The 27,640-nt window shown below is 42.6% G+C and overlaps 1 protein-coding gene across 1 annotated transcript in view; it reads left to right on the top strand.

The window, feature by feature from the left end:
- LOC133019376 (roundabout homolog 2-like) overlaps window positions 1-27,640 on the top strand; it is an 88,167-nt gene that overhangs the window by 34,261 nt on the left and 26,266 nt on the right. The window contains exons 3-10 of the mRNA XM_061085828.1: window positions 14,481-14,638; window positions 15,324-15,444; window positions 15,557-15,695; window positions 17,992-18,128; window positions 19,663-19,674; window positions 20,166-20,290; window positions 21,839-22,010; window positions 26,471-26,676. Coding sequence (XP_060941811.1) covers window positions 14,481-14,638; window positions 15,324-15,444; window positions 15,557-15,695; window positions 17,992-18,128; window positions 19,663-19,674; window positions 20,166-20,290; window positions 21,839-22,010; window positions 26,471-26,676 — 1,070 coding nt within the window. The remainder of the gene's footprint in view (window positions 1-14,480; window positions 14,639-15,323; window positions 15,445-15,556; window positions 15,696-17,991; window positions 18,129-19,662; window positions 19,675-20,165; window positions 20,291-21,838; window positions 22,011-26,470; window positions 26,677-27,640) is intronic.

Here is a 27,640-nt window from a genome sequence, read left to right as displayed (position 1 = left end):
GGAGATTGGAACATTTCATATAAAGGACAAAAAAAAGGAAACCTGTTTGTTTGTTTATGCTTTTGAGAATTTAATGGAATAAATCGTCTAAATCATTTAACCATCATATAACCATTTTGGCTTTTGTACATATCCAGTAAGTTTCTGAGCTCAACTTTGATTTATTTAACGTCACCCTTTTACATAAAAAAATTCTCGTAAACTTCTTATATTTTAATGGTTATTTGAGCCTAATGAATGATTTTTGATGATGATGACTTGAAGGAAGACAGTCTGTGGAAGCCAAATGGGTATATTTTGTTTGCGCTGTCTGTTTGCATGCTGTGGGGGGGGGGTTTATTTTCCTCATCCAGAAGATTAAGACAGGATTGTCAGTTTCCCTACGCCTCGTACCTCAGAGAATATGGGTTGGCATCCGTGCCCACGTCTGCATCTGTCAGTCAATCACTGCATGTCTTACACTTCTGACCTTTCTTCTTACTGAAACGTGACACAGATGTTTGACTCGCCGCTTTTTTCCTCTCCCTCCTGTTCATCCGACAACGTACGATCCGGTTTGACACATGGGCGTTGTTATGCAGATCGGACGGTCGAGGTGGAGCAGACTGCAGCTCCAGTCGGCCGGAGACAGAAGACGTGCAGCACTTCACACTGCAGCGTCAGCCTCCCACAGCACTCCTTTTCACCAAGACTTAAAGGGTTATTACGCAGCCTGAAGGGAAAACAACAGTCCCTCTGCCGTGTGCCATATTTCATCAGAGGAAGAGGAAGCTCCCTGTGAGAGCTGTGATTGACAGGTTACTAAAGCATCAACAAATGAAATTAGATTTTGACAGAATCAGATAAAAAAAAAGGGTCTAGCATCTGCCCTGGTACATGTAATACCCAGCTGTTTTATTATCTGAATTACAAAGATAGAGTACCTGATAAATCCTTACAGTACTTTTCTCATAAAGCGCTAACAGCTCAGGTTGTAGCCACACTACTATGTTATAGTTTTTAAATTAATCACTGCTGCTATGTTTACGTCTAGTGTCAAAACTACTCCGGAGCTTTGAGCATCTAAAGCAAAAATGCTTGGAAACGCTGTTGGGCCCGTTTTATCGACAGGACATTGAGAAACTATGATTTGCTCTATCTCATTATTGGTCCAAGAAAATGAATCCCACTTTTCACCATTGTTGTTGCTGAGTTGTTTTATTTACTGTAACTAAGCAACCAACTGCAGAGTAGACAATCTACTTCCCTTCTACACCAATACGCCCACGCCCGGTGTACGTGCTATGCATTTTCAAATGTGTTGTATGGACAGGAATCGTTGCTGTTGCTGAGCTGAAGCATCTGTGTGGAGATTGCATTTGTTCAAGTAAAATGAATTGATAACTCAATTAGTTTCATACGAAATGTCCTTGAATATATGCAGCTTTTAGAAAATTCTGCATGAGAACAGCAGTGTGTTTTTTCCATTAACTATTATTACAGAAGTGACTTCATAGTAATGTTTGAAAAACAATACTGGCATCTACCCCGTTCGAGGCTGCAGGGCATGTTTCTCAGCCACCCCTGTTTTTCCCTGTATTCCCAGGCTTCCTGTCAGGGCAGAAGTGTATATATAAAATGTGATAAAATAAAAATAAAAACTAATTTCAGAGCGTTAGTGTGCTCTGATATTGCAGCAGTCGTATTCAGTCACAAGGCTGTATGAGGCAGCACAAAGGCTGCGGCGTTGGGGGGGCTGCTCTCCAGGACCCACAGATTCACAGCTTATCGTGTGTGAAAAGCAGCGCTGGGCCAGTCTGCTGCGTGTCGCCCACTTGGCAGCCTGGTGGCGGTTGCTCATCTGTCCCCAAGCCAGTGTGAGCACATCACCGATCTGGACCAGGATTAAAGGACCTTATACTAACAGCTGTGCCGAGATTAGCCATGTCAGTATTTACAGTTATTTTGTCGACCAGTGCACCACACGCACGATTTAAATAATAAACTGCAATATTTGAATTCCTCGTCCTTTCTCAGTGGACCTTGGATTTAAAAAGGCTGCAAAATGCATTGCTTGTATTTCTTCCTTTAAAGATAGTGTTGGTGTGTTTGAGATAGATTGTTGATAATTGGGACAGATACTAAGATGTGTGGATAAACAGAAATGTGTGAAGATCTGTGTGGAGCCTAGTCCTTTGTTCAGAAAATGCACCATAAATGTGAGGTATGGATAAAGAAAAATAGAGAGGAAGACTGAGAGAAGATGAAGAGGGGCGATTAACTTGAAACATGCGTGACTGCAGCATAAACACGGTGATCGATTGAGCAGTTTTATCTAATCTAAGAGGAGGTGTGCGAGGGAAAGACAGAGATGTTATGTGCGATTGTGTTTACACACGTACCTCGCTATGTGTGCGTCGGTGTGTACTTTCCCCAGCAAGTGCATGAATATGCATGTGTGTGCTCGCACGGGGGAGCCTACGTGCTCCCTCAGTGGAGGCTGATCATCTCATGATGGGCGATCATTGGAAGATTGGACTGTTCTATTATTTTTTTTCCCTCCATACCCTTCTGTGTATGGAAATGTCATATTTACTGTATAAACAATGCATGCCATTTTCAGAAGTGGCACTGCAGCCCTTTGTTTTGATGGATTTGAAAGACACTTTATGTGATTAAAAAGAGGAAGAAAGAGACCCTGGGAAGGTGTTAAGAGAGCAGCGGGTCAGCGACAGCCGCCGACAGCTGCTCTCTTCCAGTCCTCACGTGCGTACAGGATCTGTGCTGGGTGGCCATGGGCTCACCGGGGGTTGTGCATGGATGTGATTAACACAGATTTGAGGTGAATAATCTTCTTATAGCGGCTCGGTGGAGCAGTGGTGTTGGGGGCTGGGCTGGAGGTGGGAGGAGCTGAGGGTTAATGAGAGATACCTGCAACCCCCCGCCATCATCCTGGAAGTTGATTTAATGGATTTTAAATGTGAGATTATGACATCAGCATTGTGTTTATCAAATTTTCTCTTGTTTATTTTTGAATCAGCGTATATGTTGACCAAAAAATAGCTACAAGTCATTTATACTGGTATCACATCATATGTCCAGTAGAGAGGACTGACACGTAATATCCGTCTCATCATGTTTCTTGGCAGCTACAAACAAGTTTGCGGGAGGGAACATGGTTTCAGTCGGGGGTTGACCTGGATACGTGCATGCTGGTTTATAACATTTTTTGGGGGATAAACAAGTGACAGATGCAACAAACTGCGATCTGAAATGTGTTGAAATAACATTACAGTGAGACAAACAGTACGATACATATGATCCAGGTTATTATGCAGTGCAACAAACTCAGCTGCTGCAAAACTGAAAAGAAAAAAAAAATGTAAATTTTAAACACACAGGCTTAACAAGTATGGACTGATTACCTCGTGGGGGTTTGTTCCAATGATGCGTCTTCTTCAGTCCTCAATATCGGCAGCTGCCTCTAAGGGCCAAGTGTCGATTGGCTGTAAACAAAAAACATGTGATCTCTGTCGAGGAATTTATATTTGGTGTCCTGCCTCCTGCATCCTCTAGTCTACCCAGATGTCCCCCATCACCTAAACTCTCAGGAGACATTTCTTGTCCTTTTGAACTTGTCTGACCCAGAGAATCTCTTGCTGCCTTCTTCAGTGAAAGACCAAGTCTGGAAAACGTCTTGAAACCGATTGTCTGAACATTTTCTGGATTTCATATCTGAAAATGGCTGCTGTAATTTGTATATACAACAGAGTTTATAGCTGGGGGACAGGTAGGGCACTGTGTGTCTGTGGTTACATGTAGCACCACCACCAGGTCACGTGAACCTTTTGTACAACACTCATATTTGATCATTTCAGTTCATTTGCTCATTTAGAGATCAAAGGTCAAATCAGTGTAATCAAAGCAACAATGCGTGCCTTATATTATCAGTTAATGTGATAGCATGACATTACCATATTAATTAGTTTTCCTTTGTGCCGACAGCCAGGGGTAGCGGGGAGCAGTGCTCTGCCTCGCAGCTCCAAGCGTTTATTCAAATGCGCTCATACATATCTATATACTATCCAAACATGCCCATATTGTGGCCCATCTGTATGTACCAATGAAAAGAAGGATATAACCAGGATGCTGGGGTAAACACAGCTCAGCACCACCATCTCTGGTGGCCATCATGAGATGTGTTTGATCCTGCTGGATGGAGCAGATGCTCAGACTCCTGCACGCCTTCTCTGAACATCACATTCTTCTATTAGATTCCCAGAGAATCAGGGTGATGGTGAAATATGATATCGCCTGCAGAGCCAAGATTCCCATGCATCACCCCTGAAGCAAAAGTGGTTGATGGAATAAACAGAAAAAGAAAATAGTGTGAGTTTATCCAGTTCAGTCTTGCGGCGATGACGACAGTGATGTCTAATTTCAGCGAGAGATGACGAGTGCATGTTCGAAATGCTCGCTCTCTCCCTGGGTGACCACCGCTTTAGTGAAACAAGGCGGATAAAAGGCTAGATTCTGATCCCTGACTCATTTTCCAGCTCATGTTTCATATCTCTGCAATATTGCTGTAAGGGTCCATGATATCCGTGGTCTTGAAATGGTTTGTTGCTATATTTTGCTTTCATCCATTTTTCCTACATTTCCCTCCACTAGGACCCGGAGTAAAATCATGAAGTGAGGTCATGCCCACATGTTCGTGTAAAGTCGTGCACAAATTTGTATGTGGATTTACAGGTGTAAGTAGAAGAGATAGACTGGGGGGAGTTGGCAGAGTTGGATTCACGTCGATTGGTCTGGAGACATAGAGGAATGTGTTATGTGAAGAAATGCATGGCGACAGTAGTAATTAATTATAGATGTGGAAATGTGGTTCGAGGGAACGCTGTTACAGTAACTAGAGGCATGGAAAGTGCGAGATGAGGGAATGTAGACGGGGGGGAGGAGGGGAGAGAAAGCCTCCTCTCAACAACTTCAATTTACATTACATGACAAGAGAATGGAGGTTAATTAAACATGACAATGGTGGGGGCGTTTTCACTGTTAACCCTTCACGGTGGCTAAGTCAAAGGCCAAAGAATGCATAACAAATATGCATTCTACCCCAAAGTGTAAATTCACATTGTGGAAAAAGAGGTTATGTGTAAAACTATGGGCAAAATGGGCCTTAGGGTTCTGCATGGTACAAATTTGCAAAAAAGATGAAAAAGCAGTACCCATATTCATGTTCAAGACCAGGAGGGTAATTCTTCAAGTAACAGCAGGGAAAAACTTTATTCATCATTAAATTCTGCCTCTGTTGCCGTAGCTACACGTCTCCTCTTAGTTTACACAAACTAAATTGCATCTAAAGCTCAGCTCAAATTTTTGTGTGGCCACAGGCGTGCTTACATTTCACCGCACCTCTATTTCCAACCTTCATATTGACACTAATTGGACCCGACGCTAATGATGCCAAAAAAGCAAAGCGAAGCGGCGCTAGTTTTTTTTTTAGAGCCGCCTGCTTACAAATTCGGAGACTGCTGACTTGGGTTACGACGGACCTCCCGATCTCACGCTGCCTCTGAGATAAGATTTTATGTCGGTTTCGAAAATGGAAATGAGCTTGGGTGTAGAAATTGCTGATTTGGTAAAAAAACAGTCACACACTCAAGCATTGGTCGGTAACATACAACCAATGAGTTATAATTGGACTCAGACTGTGAGGATTTAGGTTATCCCTCATTCCAAACAGTGCAGGTTTGTATGTGTGTATTTTCTCCACATTGTCTGGGGATCGTGCCCTGAATGAACCCCAACAACTGAATTATTTCCTGCGAACCATATTCCTTATATGAAAGTGGACTTATGTTATGTGCTGCTGCTGGGAAAGCGTATTTATAATAGGTAATGTACCACTCTGCTGTGCTCGTGGCCTCCAGGGACATTGTGTAAACGCAGCTCATCTCCCCGCTGATCGTAGTCCTGACTGATTGCTGATGACTTTTTTAGGGCAGAGACATGTTAAGTTGTTTATTTATTCAAAAATAAAGTCCCCAATGCAAATAGCCCTCTCCACTCCCGATCCCCCAGCCCCCCCTCCCGATTGTGCGTCGGCAAATAAATCTGTCTTGGTTTCTGTTTCTCTCGCTCGGACGGGGATGAGATGTTGTGGTCATCAGCAAAGTTGGTGATATAAGAACAGGACAGCTGTTTTTTCTGTATATGTGTCTTTGTTTGTGTGTGCGTTTTATGCATGTGACAGATATGGGACATCCCTGACTGCCGTCGAGAAAGTGACACACTGCTGCAGGCTAGCGTGTCCAAGAAGGAGCCTCAGCAAACTCTGAAACCCCAGTTTAGCAGACCACTGTCATAAGAAATCACTTACAGAAGCTGTTTTGGTGCAGTTTTTGACACAGCAGTGCTAACTGTGTGTTGTTGTGGTTGTCGCAGCATCACAATTTTCTGACAATAGCCTCCACACAATGCAGAAAAAGAGCTGCTGCTTTAACGGCGTCTATGAAAGAAGACCACCTGATTGCTGTTTTAAAACCTGCCATTTGGCAAGCGTCGTGGTCTTTGCGCGGCACATCACTTCTCCGCCGCATCTGTGATTCCCGAATGGAAATACAGCCATCTGTTACATACAACCACTGGCAAGGCCTTAGTGTTGTTGTGTTTCCTCTCCACTCATATTCTATTCTGTTTCTTTTTTGCTTCTCCGCGGTTGCCGCACAACATATTGCAACAGTGTGTTTTGGGGGGGTGGGTTGCAGGGTGGGAGGTAATATATTCCCTTGTTGGACCACTAACCAGCTTGCACAGGCATACAGGCAACAAGCAAGCACAAGCAAACAAGCAGATCCCTACAAAATAAACAAACTACTGTGCATGAGTTAATTGGGTTAGAATTTTGTCAACCGTCGCCATCTGTCTGTCACACCTTGTTTATTTACCGTTTTTTATTATGCGGTGAAGGAATGTCTCCTTCAATTAATGAATGCCCTTAGCTGACTCAATCGGTGCTAAATTAATAGGTCAAAAGTAATTAGAGAATGCATCGCCTTTTTTGCATCCGATGTAAGCATCTCACAGACTCTCCTGGTTCTTACACTTGCCTAACTTTATATTTTGATAGTATTACACATGTAATCCTCCTGATGGCGCTCAGGCCATTACCAGAGGCCATAATTTGTGCCAATTTATCTTGGAGATGTTGAGATTAAGTGAAGATGTCACTGGTAGCACTTAGAGAACCAGTCAGGAGATCACCAATGTCCTTAGGGTTCATTCTATGGGCATCATGTGGATATTAATAACAGTCTATCCGATAGCTGTCAACACATGTTAAATTACATAAAATCTATTTAGGAATCACCCTTCAGGAATTAAACATCAATGTCCACTTAAACTCTTATCTCAGTCAATCCATTTCTTGTGTGCATTTTTAGTCTGGACAAAAGTGGTAGACTCTTGGTGGGATGCAATCATTCAACATACAAATACATCCTATCTTTTGTTTCAACTCACCTTGACGTCAGCCATTGGTTGGAGGGGGTGTGGGCCTGAAAGATATGTTGAGGACACCGCAGGAATACTGCAACAGTGCTTCATCATATATATTTTAATCTGAATAGGACCTTAATAACAAATGTGGGTTGAATGAAAGAAGTGCACACCAGGCCACCCCTACCATAGGAAAACAATGGTTTTGCTGGCAAGGGGATTCTAGCAATGTGTTTCTGTGTGATAGGCAAATGTTTGGCAACTGATGTGACGATCTTTGCATTCAGCTGGTACATTAAGCATGTCAGAATACTGCTAGACCATTAACATATGCTATGTTATCTCAAAGTGCAGTCAGTAGTTTTAGGAGTGGAGGTTCAACAATGTCTGCAACAAATTTTAAGGCAAAAGGTGGAACCACAGGACAGCTGATAAATATGAGTCAGCCGTGTCATAAAACACAAACTTTAGACTTAAACATAGTTAGTCTGCGCTACTCTACTTTGACACTCAGCAGCAATGACTTGCATGCTTGGAGACAGACAGTGCAGTAAATGGATGCAAGCTTAATGGATACACAAGACATTAACTGCACCGGAGAAGACAATAAATGCTCCGCCTGATAAATGATTTTTCCAGTGTTCTGAAACATCACCTGCTGCATCGACATAAACAAGCTGCTCCGGCGCCAAATGGAGTTGATATTCTGCTTGTGAGCTGAGCAACGTGCATCAAGCCCTCAAGTGGGATCTTCAAGGATTTGACATTGTGGGGAAATTGTGAAATGAAATTCAGTGATACGCTCTGGCTGAGGAGGGTCTCGAGAAACCAGGATGCTGGAATATATAAAACATTTACCACACACACCCCCCCCCCTCACCCAGCCTCCTCCTGTTCATCCCTGTATAGCTATTTGTATTCAGATACTTCCACCTTGTCACATATTTTGACCACTCGTTGTGCCATTAAAACTAAGCCGGTTTACAAATCATTCTCCCTCCGAGTTGATAAATTAAACTGATGTGAACGAGTGGAGTCCTCGGAATGGCTTGTTTGAATAATTGAGCAGCTCTCAATCAGACAACATCAGGCGGAGGTGGCAGCACCGCCGACTGGAATAATTACCACATGACAACAGACTACACACGGGTGCTGCCTCCACATTTGAGGCCAGTAGATTGGAACAACAGCACCCCCCACCCCTTGACTCGCGCTACTCCCTCAAGGACACCAGCTAAAGGAACCTGCAAAGGTCTCATAATGAGAACAGGACGGGAGAGGGGGTACCATGGCAGTATTGGGGGGAGCTGTCACTGTAGGGGGAAGGTAATGTATACTGTCACGCCTGAATAAATCCCAGCCACGTATTTGGATAAGAGACCCCATCCCTTTAGCCTTTTAGATTTGAGGTGGCCTATTACCAAGACATTATACATAGAAGGGCACTCAGTAGAATAGATGCCTCTCCCAAGGCCCAACAGTGCCCTTATGAAACCACATTTAAATTCACTAGATCCGGATTTGTATTTGGATCTGCACAAAATTGCACCTACTCGTAAATATCATTCCTCCATGTTTCATGGAAATCGTTGTTTTTTGCAAAACCCTAAAAAAAAAAAACAGATGAAAACATTACCTCCTGGCAGGATCCTTTTTATTTATTTAACCAATGTGTTTTGTTGATCTTTTTCTCCGCTTAACACAAACTACAGATTGTATGTTGGCCTATGTAAAACATAATAGTGGTGACCAATGGTGGTGGTTATGACAATGGTCATAACCACTTATTAAATCTGTAGATAACTAAATAGATAGATACGATCACAAAAAAACAGGAAACGCTGGTCAAGTATTTGTATGTATTCCTGCTGATTAACAGTCAAACATTGTGCAGACAAAAAAAACACAACCTCCTTCACTTTCCATTTATTAAGACACAATGTATTATCTATGCAATCAATCAGAAATCCTTCAACATCTTTTGGGGGTCTGATGAGCAAATTGGAAATATCCCACAAATGGAAAATGAAAGTGAACAAGACAAAAACGCAATATAGATTTATTTTGGGTTTTAAATGATATAGATAAAGCAAATGGTTGAGTTTGTAATTATTACCTGTAGCAGATCACATTCATCTGTCGTGTTGTCTTCATGTTTTTACATTAGTGTTGCGGTTACATGAACAACTGTTCAGTTGAAGTACTATCACCGCAAAATAAGACATTTCTTCCGCTTGTCTTTCTATAATTGGGTTTTAACGTCATGTCTTGAATTATCCAGCAGTCCTGAGTTCCCTGCGTCTACCTGGGTTTCACATGTCTCCTGAGACGAGCTTTGTTGTGATAGAAGCATCTTCAATGTGACAACACAGGAACAGGAAGGTAGTTGAGTGTGACTGGATGAGTGGAGCGCTGCCTTCGTCGGGATGGGTCACTAAGTGTATAGTACCATGTGACAGCCAGCCAGGAGTATGTTTGTGCCAGAGTAGTCTTCGCAACGGAGACTCATTTGCTCCGGCACAGCCTGGATGTGATTGACAGCTGGGCCAAAGGGCCTTTGGCTCCTTCCTGATTTTCGTTTTCACTAGAGGTGTCCTCTGGGACCTGGAATTCATGCTTCGAGTATATCAGCAGAACAGCTTATGGCAGTAATGAGGATGAAAAGCAAACTGAACACTGAGTCTTCTTTTTTTTTTTAGCTGCCTTGAGTTTTAAGAACCATCATTTAGTCTCAGTAGTGCACCATGGTTTTTGTTGGTTGCATTTCTTGGAAAGTTTATAATTATCTGTTAAACATAAATGATATGAAAAGAAGCACCAACATATTAAGTTACAGTGATACTGATTCACATTGGTTTAAAAATCACATTTGTTACCAAATGTATAAAAAAAAACCTCTGCATTTATTGGTTGACCCATAACACCCACTAGTATTTCAAACCATCTTAAATCTTGCAGGGCCAATGCTAATGTTGAGTCAATTATTTGGGACGCCTCTTCGTCACGACATTTATACATATACATTTGAAAACACCCTCTAATCAAAGGTGGGCGTATCCCGCCCTTAGTGACTGTTTGTGAGTGGGACTCTAGAAAGCTGCGCACAATTTCAAATATTTGCTGAAACTAAACCATCACATAGTCTACCAATCAGAGGAGTTGGGAAGACCATGGTCTTGGCCATCGGGAAACCCTGGAGGCGAGAAGCTCTCTACTCAAAACGCCATTTGTGTTGAAGAGTGTGTGGGCTGCTACTGGAGTCTTAGCTCATAGCTAAACAATGTAGCTAACTTAACATTGGCCAGCTAGTTGCCATGTAGTGTGTGTGTTTTTCTGCATTTTAATTTTTTGAATTTTCACGGAGAGAAAACTGGTGCAGAATTTACACTTAAACTATTGTCATCAACAGCTAGTGTGAATGAGCTCACTGGCTTTTCATTTATTAGTCATTTATAATATAGAATAGATCGATCAGCAATGGCACTAGACAGCAGATTTTTATTCGCAAGTACAAAAATGGAAAAACAAGTCTCACTTTGAATTCTTTGCTGCTTTTTTGTCTTTCATTTCCACAGTCATGAAGTCTGTCACAAAGTACGCTTTATTATTTAAACCTGCCCTACAGAAAGGCTCTTCACAAAAACAACATGTCACAAGCTATTAATGCAAAGCAGCCACAACTCATCGCAGGATCCAAATCTTGATCCCTTTGTCTTCAACCATAATTCCAGTGATGGCTTACAGCACAGTCGCTCCTGTAGCCACACAAAGGACCAGCCTTTGAGTTGATATTTGGAATAACAGTTAAGACAGGAGTGGGAAGTCTTGAAGAAGAACCCTTTGTGTTCAAAAAGTCTGGCTTTTATATGCAGCATTTGATGTTCTCGTTCGTTTGAAAGCACAAAATCAAGCACAGACACCCCTGCCATGGATAAATTGAAATGTTTGTCCAACGCTGGAAGAATACAGAAATAGTCTGAAAGAGTAAATGGACTGTATCTGTCTAGCACTTTTCCTGTCCTATTGTCCACTCAAAGTGCTTCACAGTACAAGTCATTCACCCATTTAAACACACCACTACTGAGGGTTTTATATCAGTCAAACACTGCCGGCACAGTCATCAAGGGCATTATAAGGTTCAGAGTCTTGTCCACATTCTGCCCACGGGGACATTTTGACATAAAATCTGGAGGAGCCAGGGATCAAACCACTGACTTCCTAATGAGTGGACGACCCACTCACCCTCCTGTGCCACAGTCTGCCCACCAGTGAGTTGGCCATTTTGTAGTGCTGTCTGAATGTTCAGGGAAAATGTACACACGCCATATAGTGGACTAATGAATTCCACAGCACATCATAATAAGTAGTGTACAAGCAGTGGCTGCTAGCAGAGCAATACCCTCATGGAAAGGTAGCTGAGAGATGAAAGGATGTTACTCTGTTACACCCGTTGCCTAGCAACCAAGCTACAGACGAAAATGTTCTTTAGTTGATTAAAAATTTCGCAATCATAATTTTTTTAGCCATGTACCGTTAGCCTTTCAGTTGAGTACTTGCACTTTAAAAAAAGAATTACCTGCCGTTTTTGCGTCGCTTCTTGCCGCCATTACTTCTTGGAACAAAAAACACTGAAGCGCAATGAATCCTGGGAAATGTCAGACCGGGAAGGATCCATCCGCTGGAAGGACACATTTGTTGGTTGCATTTTTAGGAGCTTTCAATATGGGGGAGTCTGGTCGCGCCGCTGTGACGCTATCGCTCTTCAATAGCAGCCGACAGAATAGGACGCGGCCCTTGAATGGAGACACAGCAGCTACCGCGATTTTCACGGAGGACATTTTGAGACGTCCCAGAAAAGCACAGGTGTTTGTGGAATCTTTAACGAGGCCTCTGTTCACTTCAGGCTCCCACTAATTAGGGTAATTATTAACACCTGTGCTTCTCCCACTGCGCCGTGTCAAAATGTCCGACGTGTGAAAGACCTAAACGCAAATGAATGTGTTCATTACATTTTTATCTGCATTCTGTCCAGTGTCAATAATGCTGCGTGCTTTTAAAAAATATATTATATCGTATAGTTGTTAAAGATTCATGTCAGGAAAAGTATGGAGGACTTAGCTATATAGTTTTCCCCCAAAGTGACACAATTGTCTTCTTAAAAGGAGCCTCTCAGTGAGATGTGCAGCTGAAACTGTTCCAGCCTTGATACTAAATGAGACCTTGCACCTGTTCCCCCGGCATTTCATAAAGTTTCATAAAGCAGTGTTTGATTCATTCACTCTCCCTGGTCACTGATGCGGTCTCCATCTGTGTTTTTATCTTTACCCGCAGCGGTGCCATCTCCCTTTTTCCACGGACCAAGGTCTGACCCTGTATCTACCTATAAAGTACTGGCCTGTCAACAAACTGCAGTCTTTATTTGGTCTCAAATACTCTTCCTGCCAAACTGCGATACTTTTATAATGCAAAATAAAAGTGAGAGTGTGTGATTTAGAATCAGCCTTGTCTTTACAGAGGGAACAGTGCAGCCTTCGATACGATGAAGTCGACCTCAGCATATTATGTGTTAAGAAGAAAATATACTGATAAATTAATCTGGTTCAGTTCTGACCTTTACCAATAAAATGTGTACAGTCTTCATAACCAATTTGTATTCACTGTAGCAGGGATTACATGCAAAACTCTTCACATAGATAGTTAACACTCTCTCATATATTGTATTCAATTCATAATATTCTTTTTAATGATTTTGATGCATTTCAAATAACCCTGTAGCACAATCATATCTGATATCTGTATACTTTGCTTCTAATCAGGGTTCCAGTGTCTTCAATAGTCTTAATTTAATAGGACTAAAATTCAATAGTCTGAGTTCTAGTCGTTTGAAAGTCTTAAAGATTTTTAAATATTATATTCTAGGGCTTAAAAAACATTTAGGCAGGTCATACTAATGGCAATTTTCTCTCTATACATTTTTCAAGAGAAAATACAACCATCAACAACAATGTAGAACTGATATTTCAGCCTAAAAACTAAATTTCAAATCTAAAATGTTTTAGATTGGCTGTTTTTAACAGTTTTTCTCAGTTTTTTTTGTTTCCTCTTTTTATATTTTTCTTTGTTTTATCTGTCTTTAATGTTTATGTAAAGCACCTTGAATCGCCGTTGTGTCCGTAATGTGCTATATACATAAACTTGCCTTGCCAAAAAACACCTTGCTCATTTTGGGACTCTGATTCCTTCATATGTCATAGGTTTTCATTTTTTTACTTAAATTACTGACTAATACTTATATCCTCATACTTCAGAAACCTTATTGCATTTGCTGATCGATATTCCCCAGAGGATGATCCTGTACTAGTTTTCTTCAGCAGGTTCCTCAGGTCCAATAGTCCACTTGGCCCATCATGTGCTTTGCTGTCACCCGAGTGTTGTAATGTGTGTTTTGGAGGTATGAACAGTGTCAGTAGGTTATTTGTTCAGTTCAACACCCTCACATTGTGGGTTGTAGCCTCAAGGAAGCCACTGGAGGGGCTTTACAAATTTAGAGTTGTTTTAATGTTTAATGCTGGATCTTTCACTTTTGCTTCCTGACCTCTTTATTTCTGTTGCCTCTATGGTTTTGACATTCATCAGCGTCTCGCTCCTCTTCGAGACGTCTCTCACGGTGTACCTTGTTCTGTTAATCGCACCTGGCCTTACACACTCACACTCTTACATTTATCTGCTGAGATGAAAGCAGAAGCCTGCACCTATAGCCTCAGGTAGAAAACTGTATTATTAAAGACGGACAGACAGAGAGCTGAGGGTCCTGTCTGCTTCAAGAGTTCTCTTTTACACTCTTACATTAGAAGAAGGTGGCAGATGTCAGGCGGACCATGACAGCTCAGTCTCTGGTTCACATAATGGAACATCTGAACCCAGAAAACAATTCAAACTCATTAAGCTAATGACGTATTGTAACAGTCAGTGTTTTTCTTCTTCTCTTTGTCTCTTAGTGTTACGCGATGACTTCAGACAGAACCCGCAGGACGCCGTGGTGGCGGCCGGGGAGACGGCCAGCCTCGAGTGTCAGTCCCCGCGCGGTCACCCTGAGCCCAACACCTTCTGGCGGAAAGATAAGGCTCGACTCGACCTCAAGGACGACAGAATCACGGTGGGTCACTCTCCCGGCGTCCCTCTTCTGCCTTTTACATATAATCTTTGATTCACTTTAACAGTGTAAAATACTTAATATTGAATGAGTCCTGCACAGGTTTGTTTTTGCAAGCCCGTACCCGCAAAGCTCCACACAAGACTTCACCTATTATCTGCAATTATCTCCAAGTCATACAGAACCACCCAGACCCTTTAACAAATGTCCTGCAACTGGACCCTTAACCAGTGATTAAACACACATGCTACAAACACAGACACACATAAAATGCCCTCCTTGCCCAGTTTTGGTGGTTGAGTTGTGTGTTAGCGCGTTTTACAAGCAGCAAAGCCACTGAGAATGAGAATGTGTCCATTTTGAGGGACTTGCTTGTTCTCTGTTGGCATGGACAGTTATTTGAGTGGCAGTGAAGTGGTGTTGAAGTTCTTTTACAATAAAATAAATCCTGCGGCTGACGAAGGCTTTATGTAAATTCACCTTTACCCATTGTTCTGGCAACACAACTAACAGCAGTTACCAGGTGCAGGACTCTGTATTGAACTGGTTGAATCTGACTTCAGAAATTTGTATTTTTACTCTTGTTTTTATTCGTTGCTACATTTTCCTCTTGTGCTGCTACTTCCTGTGAATTTCCTCTACGGAGGATTATTGCATGTTATCTCATCTTATCGAATGTTTTCATCAGGTACGTGGAGGCAAGCTGACCATCTCCAACACCAAGAAGAGCGACGCAGGGATTTACGTGTGTGTGGCGGCCAACATGGTCGGAGAGAGAGAGAGTGAAAAAGCTCAGCTCTCAGTATTCGGTAAGACCAAGTCAAAAATGCAACAGAAACTGACCTGTTTTATTTTGTACCTACGAGCGCATACAGTATTTACAACTTTGTCAAAAGTACATGTGTCCTTCCCCACATCCAGAAAGACCCGTGTTTGTGCAACGACCTGTGAACCAGGTGGTCTTGGTAGATGAGAGCGTGGAGTTCAGGTGTCAGGTCCACGGTGACCCTCCGCCTACGCTACGCTGGAAAAAGGAGGATGTGGATATTCCCCGTGGCAGGTGAGGGACATTTGTGAATGTGTGTGTAGCGCCCTTTGTCCTTGTATGCTTCTGTGTGCATCACGATGCAATGAATGTGATAAATGACAAATGTTGTAGGAGAGATTGAGGCACTGAAAGATCCAAGGATGGACATGAAGCAGAAGCATTTGATTTATAGTACTATAAGATACCTACTAGGATTAGTGGCATATAGAGAGTTCTACTATTTGAAGTATTAAATCTAAAGACTCATATAAATGCATTCAAACTCATAATGTCAAACACAAACTGCTTTTACAGCTATATTTAGAGATGTTTTATATAAATTTAATGATAAAACTTTGAAGATTTAATCACTCACAAACATGTATTATGCTAATGAATGTATGCATGCATTAGGCATTTAATATCTGATTTTGTGGAAATCTGATTAAGAGGTATAACTTGATTTAATTTTTAACTAGAATGTTACTCAGTTGAGCTCGTACCTCCGCCGGGGCCCAACAGTCCTCTAATGAAAGCACATTTAAATTTACTAGATCCAGATTTTTATTTGAATCTCACTATTAAATATCAGCTCCCTAAACAGGCCAGATTTTTCCTCATCAAGATTCATGATTTATTCTCTGAGAAATCAACGGAAATGTTGAAAAGCAAGAACAATGTTAAAGGAAGGGAAAAACAATTCCTGGATCCCCACCAAAGTTGAATGGATCAAACAAACTGAGAGCATTTACCTCTGCCTAGGCTAAAGCCCTATCTCACCATGTTACATTAGTGTTTCTCACAAATTATTTAGTCTGTGGTGGCCCTCCATATTGTTATTTGTCCTGCCACAATTTCATAAGGAACCAACAATCGTTTGATCTCATGTTAACATAATATATCTAACTTGGTGTGTAGCTCCTTTGCTGCATTGTATGGCTGTTTGAAGAACTATTTGTAATTTTGCACATACCCGCAAGTTGTCCCTCTCATGTGAGAACTTGCATCACTCTGGACTGGTTTCGGTTGATGGACACATGAACAGTAAATTCGAAATGTTTCAATTTATATTCAAATTGCTGTCAAATAGACAATATACCTCATGTGTGTCAATGTAACAGATAAATTCTAACTAAAATACTAAAATACCTGTGATGCTCAGAACTTGATGAGTCATCAGAGAGAGACGACACACCTTTAACTCACACCTGTTACAAGCCATGACAGCTGACAACAGCCTGTCTGTCTGTCCACCGGTCTGTCTGCCTCTACCTGCGTTGTGCCCTCTACCTCAGTGCCCCTTGACTCCGGAAACATGTCCTACTTTCAGACCGGCCTCGCCTCACTTCCCTCCTTCCACTCCTTTCATTCTTCTCCTTAACCCGTCGGCCTCCTGGGGAAGTCTGTATCTGGGTCAGGGATGTGCCGTGAATGGAGTCCTCACCAGACTCTGGACGGACCTCGCAGCCCTCATCGATATTCTGCCACACACCCCTTGGAACATCTATTTCAGATGTGACTTTTTCTCACCCCTTGTGCCATTTCTCTGCCTGACTTCTCCCCCATCTCTACATCAGTATGGCTGGCTAGACAATTTCACAGGATCTCTCACACTCAAAAGGGACCCCAGAGAGGGAGAGCCCGACTCCTCGCTCCCGTGCTCGTCCCCTCCGCAGCCCCTCGGAGGCGCTTATCTAAACTCTGGAAGCTGAGATGTTTCTGCCAGCTCTTAACTGTGCCTCGGCTGCACTACAGCGTGCTGCGCTGGTGGACGCACACCCATGCATGGAGCATCTCTATGAATAAGTCATATCTTGCTGCTCGGCTCATTCATCAAATTCAGTTTGTCAGACTGTGCCACACCCTTACTCTCAGACTGTTTGTCTATCTCTCCCTCTGTCTCTGTCTCCCTCTCTCCTCGGCTCGCTCTCTCCCATAAACACACACACACACACACACACACATATAGGATAGCACAGCCCACACCACAGTGGGTGGCGCATCTTTATAAATATTGAAATAGTGGAACAGTCAGGGTTCCAGCTGAAAGCACCTTTCATTTTGCGTTGCCTTCATCTCGGAATAATTGCTCCTCCTTTCTTCTGCCTCTGTAGCCAAGTGTGTGCAGAAGAGAGTCTTAATTGTCTTAGAAAGTCTTGTCTTTATTATATCGAAAATGACACAACAAACATTACACAAGTTGTCACAGCCTTGATTTCAATGCCGTGGTTATTGACTTATTTACTGTGTTAAAAATATGAATATCTTAAAAAGAAAAGCAGTAGTTAAATGTGCAACCAACCTGTGGTGTCGCTCTCTCTGTCATCAGGTATGACATCAGATACGAAAAAGAAGACTTCCTGCTTCGGATCAAAAAGGCATCAGTCAGCGATCAGGGCACCTTCGCCTGTCTTGCGGAGAACCGCGTGGGCAAAGTGGAGGCCTCTGCCTACCTGACCATCAGAGGTGGGTAACCCGCTTGTGGACTAAAGCTCATAACCCAACTGTGATATATTTTGTATCTCCCAAAGCAGGCCGCAGGACAATCAACCCTTTATTGCCCACTTTACGAGCGTTATTGCCCCCCTGCTGAAAGGCTGGGCCCGGCCAGGGCTTCCCTTTTCATATAACTGGAGCCATGTAGTTGATTGCTCCAGGTCTCCAGCCAGGCTCCAGATATGAACAATCCAACCCGTTTTAAGTGAACTGTTATGACCTCTCCTGGGGGTCTTATTCTCCATCCAGCCCACTCGCTCCATATTTACACGTATCAATGGGAGGAAGCTATTTCTTATTTGATTTTGTAGAAAATATAAAAATTGCTCCCCTTCTGCTCCTTGCTCTTTATGTCCTTGTTATAACCGACGAGTGTGAGAACTTGAGTAACAATCAAAATTGGAACCAATTCTGAACCCCTTGAGTAAGTCCATCATACATCATCATACATACTGAACATTATGGATCTCATGACATTAACTGTTCATTCCGTCTTTATCATAACAAGAGTTTTATTCTTCTTGCTTTCATTCTTGCATCTTACACCTTGAAAAGCTCCATGGTAATGTTAAAGATTTGTGTTGTTGTCAATACATAGATATTTTGAGTGAAAACCATTAGATAAAGCCAGTTGTGCTTATAATTAGGTGATGTATTATAAGAAATGTTAAGTATGAGTCAGTAAACACTGATCAATGATACAAACAAGCTATATTTCAGAAAATGTACTTTTATTGAATGCATCTCTATAGGTGTTAGTGCTGTGAAGGTTGCAGAGTTTGCAACATGGTTTCAGGTATTTAATTGGATATATTGAGCTGATGTTGAGAGATGCTAGACAGTCAGGTGATAGTGATGACAATTTATAAATAAATAAACCTTTAACTCATCCATCACTGGGCTGCACTGGATCGTGAACGTCGTGAGAGCATGGCAGAATGTCTTGCTATTCATTTCGGCAGCCATGTTATAAGGTTAGAGCTGCCAAACAGGCCACATACCCGATCTTCTAAAGAGTTGGTGTTTCCTCTTTATTTCACGTGTTCCCCGCAAAATAGACATGTAAAATGTATCTTTACCTCACTTTTGAATGTAGTCGTATTAGAAACCTCACGTAGCAGCTCCGTAGCAGGCTACCATCAGATTAATAAGTAAGGGACCCCATATAGAAATCTGTTTACTTTGTGAATGTGTTGTTATCATGACATAAGTTAAGCGTTGCTGATAAATCTGTTCAGTGGTTTTCGGCATCAGTTTCCCTCCCACCCCCCCCGACTGTTGCCAAGGTGCCATTTCCGTCAGGCCCATGCCATCACCTCTCTTCGGTGACTGAGCTTTACCCCTCTCCTCTTCCTCTAACTTCATGGATGACAACCCAACTCCCACCTCATCCATTTCTGATTTTCATTCTTTTTTTTTTCTTCTGTCCCTCTATTCTACTCCTCTGCTGTCCTTCTCTCTGTGTCGTGTGTTTATCTCACCCACACCATTGTTGTGTAACCAGCTCGCCCCGTCGGTAAGTAAGAGCTGATGCCATTGTATGCATGCGTTGCTTTCAGTTTTGGGTCACACACACTCTTGCAGTATGCATGCACTGTTCCACAAAAACATTCATCGGACTAATATTGGACATGCATATACACCAAGTTACTCTTAAACCCCTGAATTCCCCCTGGCAGTCATCTGTAGAAGCAATGGATTGACCACCTCACTTTTTCTTTTCCCAAATGGGCGTCCAGATACGGATGATGCACCTCAGTGGACACATTTTATTTCAGAAGGACATCAAGTCGCCCTGCTTATTAGCCGGTATCATTCAATCTGATGTTCTGGCAGCTGGATGAATGGCTTGTGAGATCGGCATAATTAGGAAATAGCTTTTAAAGCAATAAGAAAGTCCTAATGCATGAACCTTTTAGCCTACAGCTAGAACTTCAGTCCAAACTGTCTTTCTGTATGAAAAATATGCTGCTATTGTGTTGTTGTCTGTTTTACTTTTAACCTCAGAGGCGCCCCAGTTTGTGGTGCGACCCCGGGACCAGATCGTGGCCCAAGGACGCACAGCTACCTTTCCCTGCGAGACCAGGGGCAAACCTCAGCCCACTGTCTTCTGGCAGCGAGAGGGCAGCCAGGTGAGGATAGCGATTCAAGCTGCTTTCAGACATGCACTGAACTCCGAGTAATCTCCGGAGGGGCTGCATGCGAGAACGCAAATGTCAGCACGAGAGGCTCCAGCATTCCCCTGCCAGCCCTCTAGTAAAAACCCTGGATAATAGGGTTGGACGTGAGGACAGAGTCAGATCGTCCACAATTATCCATGAGTGGGTGGGCATGTTGATGACATTTCTAACACGGGACAGATGAAAAAACAAAAACAAAAAAAAAAGAATACTAATTCGTCAGGATAAAAGAGCAGTGCCACATTTAAAGAGGATATCGATTAAGATTTCAAGAGTGCTTTAGGTAATAAGGTATCCCCAGTGTCCATGTCTCTAAACATTGTGATCTCTGTGACAGTTTTTTAAACATTAAGTCCTATCTCCTGCTTGCTGCGCCACCCCTCAGATGAATGCTCCGGAGATATCTGTGCTGTTTAGAATGCGTCTGACCTTCGTAGAAAGTCTTTACTTGTTTGCGTGTCGGTACGGATGTGTGCATGCTGGAGAATGAATTATTCCTCTCTGTACAGACACGAATTCTGCAACCGCATCAAAAATAAAATATGTAAACATGTCCAATCATCGGATTTAAAAGATCAAACCCCGGGGAGAGCAGAGTCAGTTCTGCTCCACGTACAGATGAAGTGGTCATTTATTTTCAATCTGCACCAGTCTGACCAGCCAAATCACTTAGCATGCAACAATGTCATGTGCCGCATTAGATTCATTAGACATAATGAAAGCAGGCTAATGTCCTTTGCTGCCCATCAGTTTGTGTGCTCGAGGTGCAGAGAGATGATGCCTCTTTTTCATGACCAGGACTGTGGGTTACCGCGGCAGGATCATCACTCGGGGGGTAAACTGCCATTCAGGCCTATTGGGAAAGAGATGCTGACCCACTTTTGTAACTGAATTGTACATAATTTTGAGAACATGGCCGTTAAATGAAGGCTTGTCTTAAATTAAACAGTCAGTCAAGTTAAAATTCAAATGAGCGCAGTCGTTTCCCTTTGTGACAATTTTCACGGCCGATTGAATCTTTTTTCACTAAGATAATCATGAACAATAGAAACGCAGTGCGGCCATTCATTTCTCACATTCAAATAGAAAAAGTACATTAAAAGTTCAACTTTCTAACAAACATAGGAAGGGTTGGGTACGGAAAACCGGTGGGGAGACAATTGATGACTGTTATTCCAATTTTTAATATTCTACTTGGGTAAGGCTTTATAATAATTAATTTGATAAGTTTATATAATATTATTATATTTGTTATGTCATTGTGTAACAAGTTTTGCAATTATTTATATATTGTATATTTAAGTCGATATGTTAAATTTCAATTCTCCTTTGCAATTAAAAAACCTGTTCTAATCGTTGATCAGTTCTGGCACCATTTAGAAAAAACCCCAAACACTACCCAACCCTAACTATAAGAGAGGTTCTTATTTTCCTCAATTAAATTCCCCTAAAATGAATCCCATAATACTCAAGTTACTTTCCCATTTCCACTCCCTGCAGGACCTTCTGTTTCCCAACCAGCCGACACAGGGCGACAGCCGAGTTTCTGTGTCTGTAAGCGGCGAGCTGACCATTTCATCTGTGCAACGCTCTGATGCCGGCTACTATATCTGCCAGGCCCTCACTGTGGCAGGCAGCATCATGGCCAAGGCTCAGCTTGAGGTAGCAGACGGTAAGACTGGCCAAACACACACACACACACTAATATACACACACACCAACAAAACTAACATTTGCTAATAAAAATTACTTTTAAACATTTTCTACTTTTATTCTATTGTTCCACACCCTGTTAGGTAAATTGTGCATCAGGGAGGCAAAGCAGAGTATTGGTGTACACTCAAAACACTATTGCACGATTGCATGGCTCAATAAACAGGTCATTTCACCGGAATGGAGTTGTTATTTCCCCCCCAACGATAACGTCCAGAGGGATTTCTCCACATAACTAAATAAGTAGATGACAGAGACACCACTGCTTCTCTGATATAAAGTTTAAACTCAGCCTTTTCAAACTAATTTGATTTATAGAGGAGATGGAACTGAAAGCCCCTTAAAAGTGCCAACCACCAAACATTCAGATTTAAGGCAGCACTAACTGGGTCAGCTATAACAAGATGCATTATATTTTAGAAACCTTGTCAATGTTATTTTGTCTTTGATGCCTTTTTATTGTGGTGCAGACTGAGCCTTAGAATGAGATGAAACATACCCACACAGGCTTTCAGCATCTTCCAGACCTAATAAAACACTGAATACCAGTATATCACCAGCTGTTTGTCTGCCCACACACATAAAGGTGAAGATGCATCTGTACGTTCTGAAAGCCAGTCACCCACAGTCATCCTTTTCATCATCACCCGGCTGTGGTAAATGTGAGCGGCTCGACTAAAAGACTGAAACTGTGTGAAATAAAACTGTCTCCTTGATGGAGAGACGCTTTTTGCGCTTTTTTCTCTTTTTTTGACAAAGCTTTAACGTCGGCATTAAGTGCTGAGCCGCTGCCAGCTGGGAGCTGTTTATGCCCTTCTCTCCATTTGTTTCTTGGCGTGTCCTTCCACACATTATTAAATTAACATCTGTTGAAGTCTTTTTTAGAGAGGAAATCGCTCCTGTTCTGTCACTCAGAAGAGATGGATCAATATCCAAATATTTTCCTGCAGAGCACAATGGATGGGAGGCATACCTTTTGATTCATTGCTGAACAAAGATGGACGGAGCTTTCGAAGCCCGGACAGTTTGGTGTCACCGAAGAGTGGAAGATCATCACTTTGCATCCGGTTGTCCGAGAGGCTTCTCCACTGATGGTTTCCGATTTGGATTAGTGCTTCACGCTGGCATGTGACAGACAGGTTTATAAATAATCCAGTTAGAGGTAAAGGGGCTTGCTGCATTTTCTATAGTTGTGTTTGTGCAGAATCAAGCCAACCAGTCACTGTGCGATTCCATCCTGCTTTTTACCTGACTTCAGAGTTGCACTGAATTTCAATTTTGTTGACAGTGAGTCATTTGTCGTGCCGTGCACAGGGGGGTGCGAGGAGCGATCAGATGCTCCCGATCGCCGGTCAGACAATCAGGTGACTCTGTGGCATGTCCGAAATTTTGGTTGTCCTCAGTACTCCATACAATTCCTCAAGCTCCTCACCTTTTTTTCTCTCTCAAGGCATCTGAGCAAAAAGCACAATCGAAGGAGTTTATGGTTCGAAGCAATTGGACAGAAAGTAAGAAAAAGAAAGATATATAAGGGATTTACAGTACAGTTGTAGGTGAATATACAACTAAGTAGAATCAAATGTAGTTTGATTTCTCTTTTAAGGATGTTTCAAAACAGAGAATGACGCTCGCTCGCAATGTTATCAAGCAAACTTCGACTTCTTGTTCTTTGGCAAAGACGCAAGTCCTGAGCTGATCGAGAGGAGCTGGTAAAAAGTAGAACGTGAGTAGCCAGGTCGTGTCCAATGTCAGCACATAAATCCTGAGCTCTGGCTTCACATCTCAGACGATTTACTCGTAGAGTGTGAGCTGGAATTTAACAACATTTCTAACGTCGCACAGTGTGGGCCCGGCTTCAGTGAGTTCAGTTCTTCCAGCCAGTGTAAGAACTGCCACACTCTCTCGTGGTTACATTTACTCCAGTTGGCAGGCAGAGGGAGGTTGTGTGTGAGGACAGAAACAAAGGAGTCGTATTCAGCCATTATTTTTTTCACTGAAAGTTGTTTGCAGCCTGCTGAGCATACAGACACAGACAGTTGAGATGCCACAGAAGTGGTCTGACAATTTTGTGTGGATGCGAAACTGGGTCATTGTTCCACTCCATTGTAACCGCAGTGAATGCAAGATTACCCACAGCCTCCGCTCTCCAAGCAGGGGCAAGCTACAAATTTTTCTGAGGCCATATTTCAAGCCTTACATAGGGGGTGAGCATTTGACACCAGCTCGACTCCGGGTGAACTTGAACCTGTCTGACAGATTCCTACAGATACTGAAGATGCCCAGAGGCTAATAGTGGCCGCTGCTGTGGATCAAAGAGCACAAGCCTGAACCCTGAGAGTTACCTTTCCACTCCGGCTTTGTGCAGTATTGTTATTGAATTTATAGAAATTTATGCCCTGATTATGTTAAATTACCATATACATGTTTTGACAATAAAACATGAACAGCGAGTAAGCATTCTGCCTGAAAGTGGTGAACACCATTTTTTTTATTACCTCGCCACTATGAGTTTATGATTATGTTTTTATTGGACTACGGCTAAATCAGGAACAGCAATATAATGCTGCTGTGGGCTCCAGGATCACTTGGGATCCGGTTATCTTGCTGTACAGTAGACGTAATGATTTTCTGAAAATGCTCTGCTACACAGTATATCACTCAGTATAGAGGTTAATATAAAAAATATTTTTATATCGCTGCCAAGGTGGTTATGTTTTCATAAGCATTTTTATGTGTGTTCGTCAGCAGGTTCACGCAAAAACTATAGGACCAAATTTCATTTTTGAGAAAGGGTGGGACTATAGAAGACACTTTTCATTGAGGGGGCTACATTGGTGGGCCGTGCTGCTAACAAGCACCACTGGGACTGGGGGAAACATTTCCTGCTTACACAACGCTTTTATTTCTTCAAAACATTTTTCACTCTAATGACGAGTAGAAGCGTAAAAGACAACCCATCCCGATTTTTTTTTTTTTTTTAACTGAAACTGTCCTGGCTGAATTGAATCCCCACAGAAACCCCCACATATGTTACTGCCATGAGAGTTCGAGGTCACTGAACGTAGCCCGAGGACATAGGTCACAGACGTACCCATAGGCCAGGCAAGAATCCATACAATTTTAGAGTGAATCTGAATAACATTGAGAGATAGGGCATCGGCTTTAGCAGAGGTATGCGCTCTCAGACTGCCCTTCTGGTTTGTTTGTTATTTAGCAGAATGATGCAAAAACTACTGGATGAACTAACGCAAAACTTGGTGGAAGGATGCGGTATGAGTCAGAGAAGAGCCACTTCAATTTTGGTGTAGAGAGGATATTCTTTATATGTATACTTTCTTTAATATAATCAGAATAAGTTTTTCCAAATTTTTGTAAATTGCTCATGGATGCTTGTGAAACAAAACAGGCATGTTTAGGGGACTAACATTCATGAGCAATGCAATATGGTGCAGTTCCCAAAAATTCATTGTGGTCTCATTAGGGGACTGTCGGGCCTTGGTGGAGGGATGTATTCTACTGAGTGCCATTCTAGCTGAAGCATTTATTTCCTCTCCAAAACACAGCAACATAACAAAGTCCACGTTTTTAACGCCTCATGAATGCGAAAAATTCAGCCTCTACAAAAATGGCACATGACACTCGGTTCCTCTTAGTGTACTCTGCGCTGCACCCTGTTGTACCTGATTTGTCTCCTATTGTCCAGGACTTGTTGTGTTGAAAGATAAGATGGGGGGGGGGGGGGTGAACCAGCTCTAAACACTTGCGTGAAAGGAGACAGAACTGATAAAGCTGCAGAGCAGCACTGAGGAAATTAAAAGCGTGGGGTTGGAGGGGGGGTTAGTTACAAGGCCTAGAGAGATTCAACAGTGGATAAATTACTGTTCCAGAGAGCATAGGCTGTTTTCTGGATGCTATAACATGCTTTAAAAAGCTTTAATGGAGGTGTGTTGTTGCTGTGCTTGGCATGTTAATTCAGAGTTTAGTTCTGTGCATAGGTTGGGGGCGATGCCAAGAAGGAGGTGGTGAAGCCATGAGTCAGAGCAGAAAGAGCAAGGACGGGCACGGATGTGTTGAGAGGTGTTAGGAGGATGGTACGGTAATTAGCACTATGGGTGAAGCGTCGTTAATCCTCACCTAGTAATTAAAGCTCAAAGGTGCGACGCGGTGCCACGAGCGCACTGTCCCACTGTGGGAAAGGCTCACAAAACACTTCCTCTCACAACACATCCGTCAGATTGAGCCGCAACATACTGGGCCTGCAATCACTAATGCAACGAGTGCAATCACAAATTAACACCTTGCGTTAAGGTCACGTTGGTTTCCCTTCCTCACTTTTTTTCTACTGCCAACACAATGACATCGCAATTACACTGCGACTGGAATTCATTCAGACGCCTGTTCCTTGATTATTATCCTTAGCCCTGAAGGACCGCCCACCACCCATCATCCGGCAGGGCCCGTCCAACCAAACGCAGGCGCTGGGAGGCGTGACCCTGCTCAGGTGTCAGGCGTCCGGGGAGCCCGAGCCCACCGTGTCCTGGCGGAAGAACGGGGCCAGCCTGCTGGGGAAGGACCCGCGGTTCTCACTGCTCGACCACGGAAGCCTCCAGATCCAGAGCACCAGGGTGAGTTATGGTTGATACAGAGAGTTGAGCGGGAGAGGAGTCAGCATGCAGCTTTGTAATGGCCAACCATTAAAGGATAGTTCCAGCTCTTGCTTTCCCGAGCTTGCATTTTAACTGCTGAGGTCCGGGAACATGGTACCATTGCAGTTAATGAACATCCAGGTTGCACACAAACCCTAGGACTTTAAAATGTATGATTATCCGACTCTAACAAGCAGCTGTGTTCTCAGATCTCAGCAATTAACTGGAGTGGCGGTTGGCGAGTACACTCTCATTATTAACAGTCGGAAATTGTAGCCGAAAGCCCCAGAATAAGACCAACCAATACCGAAATGTTTTTGGTTGCTATCTGATTTAACTGCACGATAACGAGCATCCCACTGATGAACATAATATTTGACCAAGATTCCCTTCCTCTTTCCTACGCCACCACTTGATGGTGATTTTATCAGGACCCGGGGGTTAATTAATAAGAACAAAGAATTGTTAATTAGTCTTAGAGAGAATTATTTAATCCAAATGCTTTGCACCATCTCAAATGAATCTCTTGAAAATGTATGTCTGCAAATAATCATACTGTGTGCTCACAATTAACATGTTACTAACCTACAACTAATACATGTGCACAGTGCCATGTAAAAGGGGTGAATCCAAGGGCATTGGCCAGGGGGGGCATTGGGCCCGGCTCAAATCTATGGTGCCCCTTACTGAATCAGGATTTGTGCACTGAGGTTAGACACACAATTGGCCTCTAATTTGGAATAAATCCTAGATTCACCACTAAGCAAGAAGGACTCCTAATTCTTTAACTGTGTTGCATTACTTTGATTACCCAGGTTTCATTGCGCTGTCAATAAAAACAGCCATAAAAGATGATTTACTGTTATTGTCCACACAGGGTTCCAAACACAAACACACAAGTCTATTGTTTTCTACAGGGGGAAAGATTAAATCTCTGTCATCT

The sequence above is a fragment of the Limanda limanda genome, chromosome 14 (genome assembly GCF_963576545.1).
Source record: "Limanda limanda chromosome 14, fLimLim1.1, whole genome shotgun sequence".
Taxonomy (NCBI): domain Eukaryota; kingdom Metazoa; phylum Chordata; class Actinopteri; order Pleuronectiformes; family Pleuronectidae; genus Limanda; species Limanda limanda.
The sequence above is the reverse complement of the archived record's forward strand: the minus strand, read 5'-3'. Positions and strand labels throughout refer to the sequence as shown.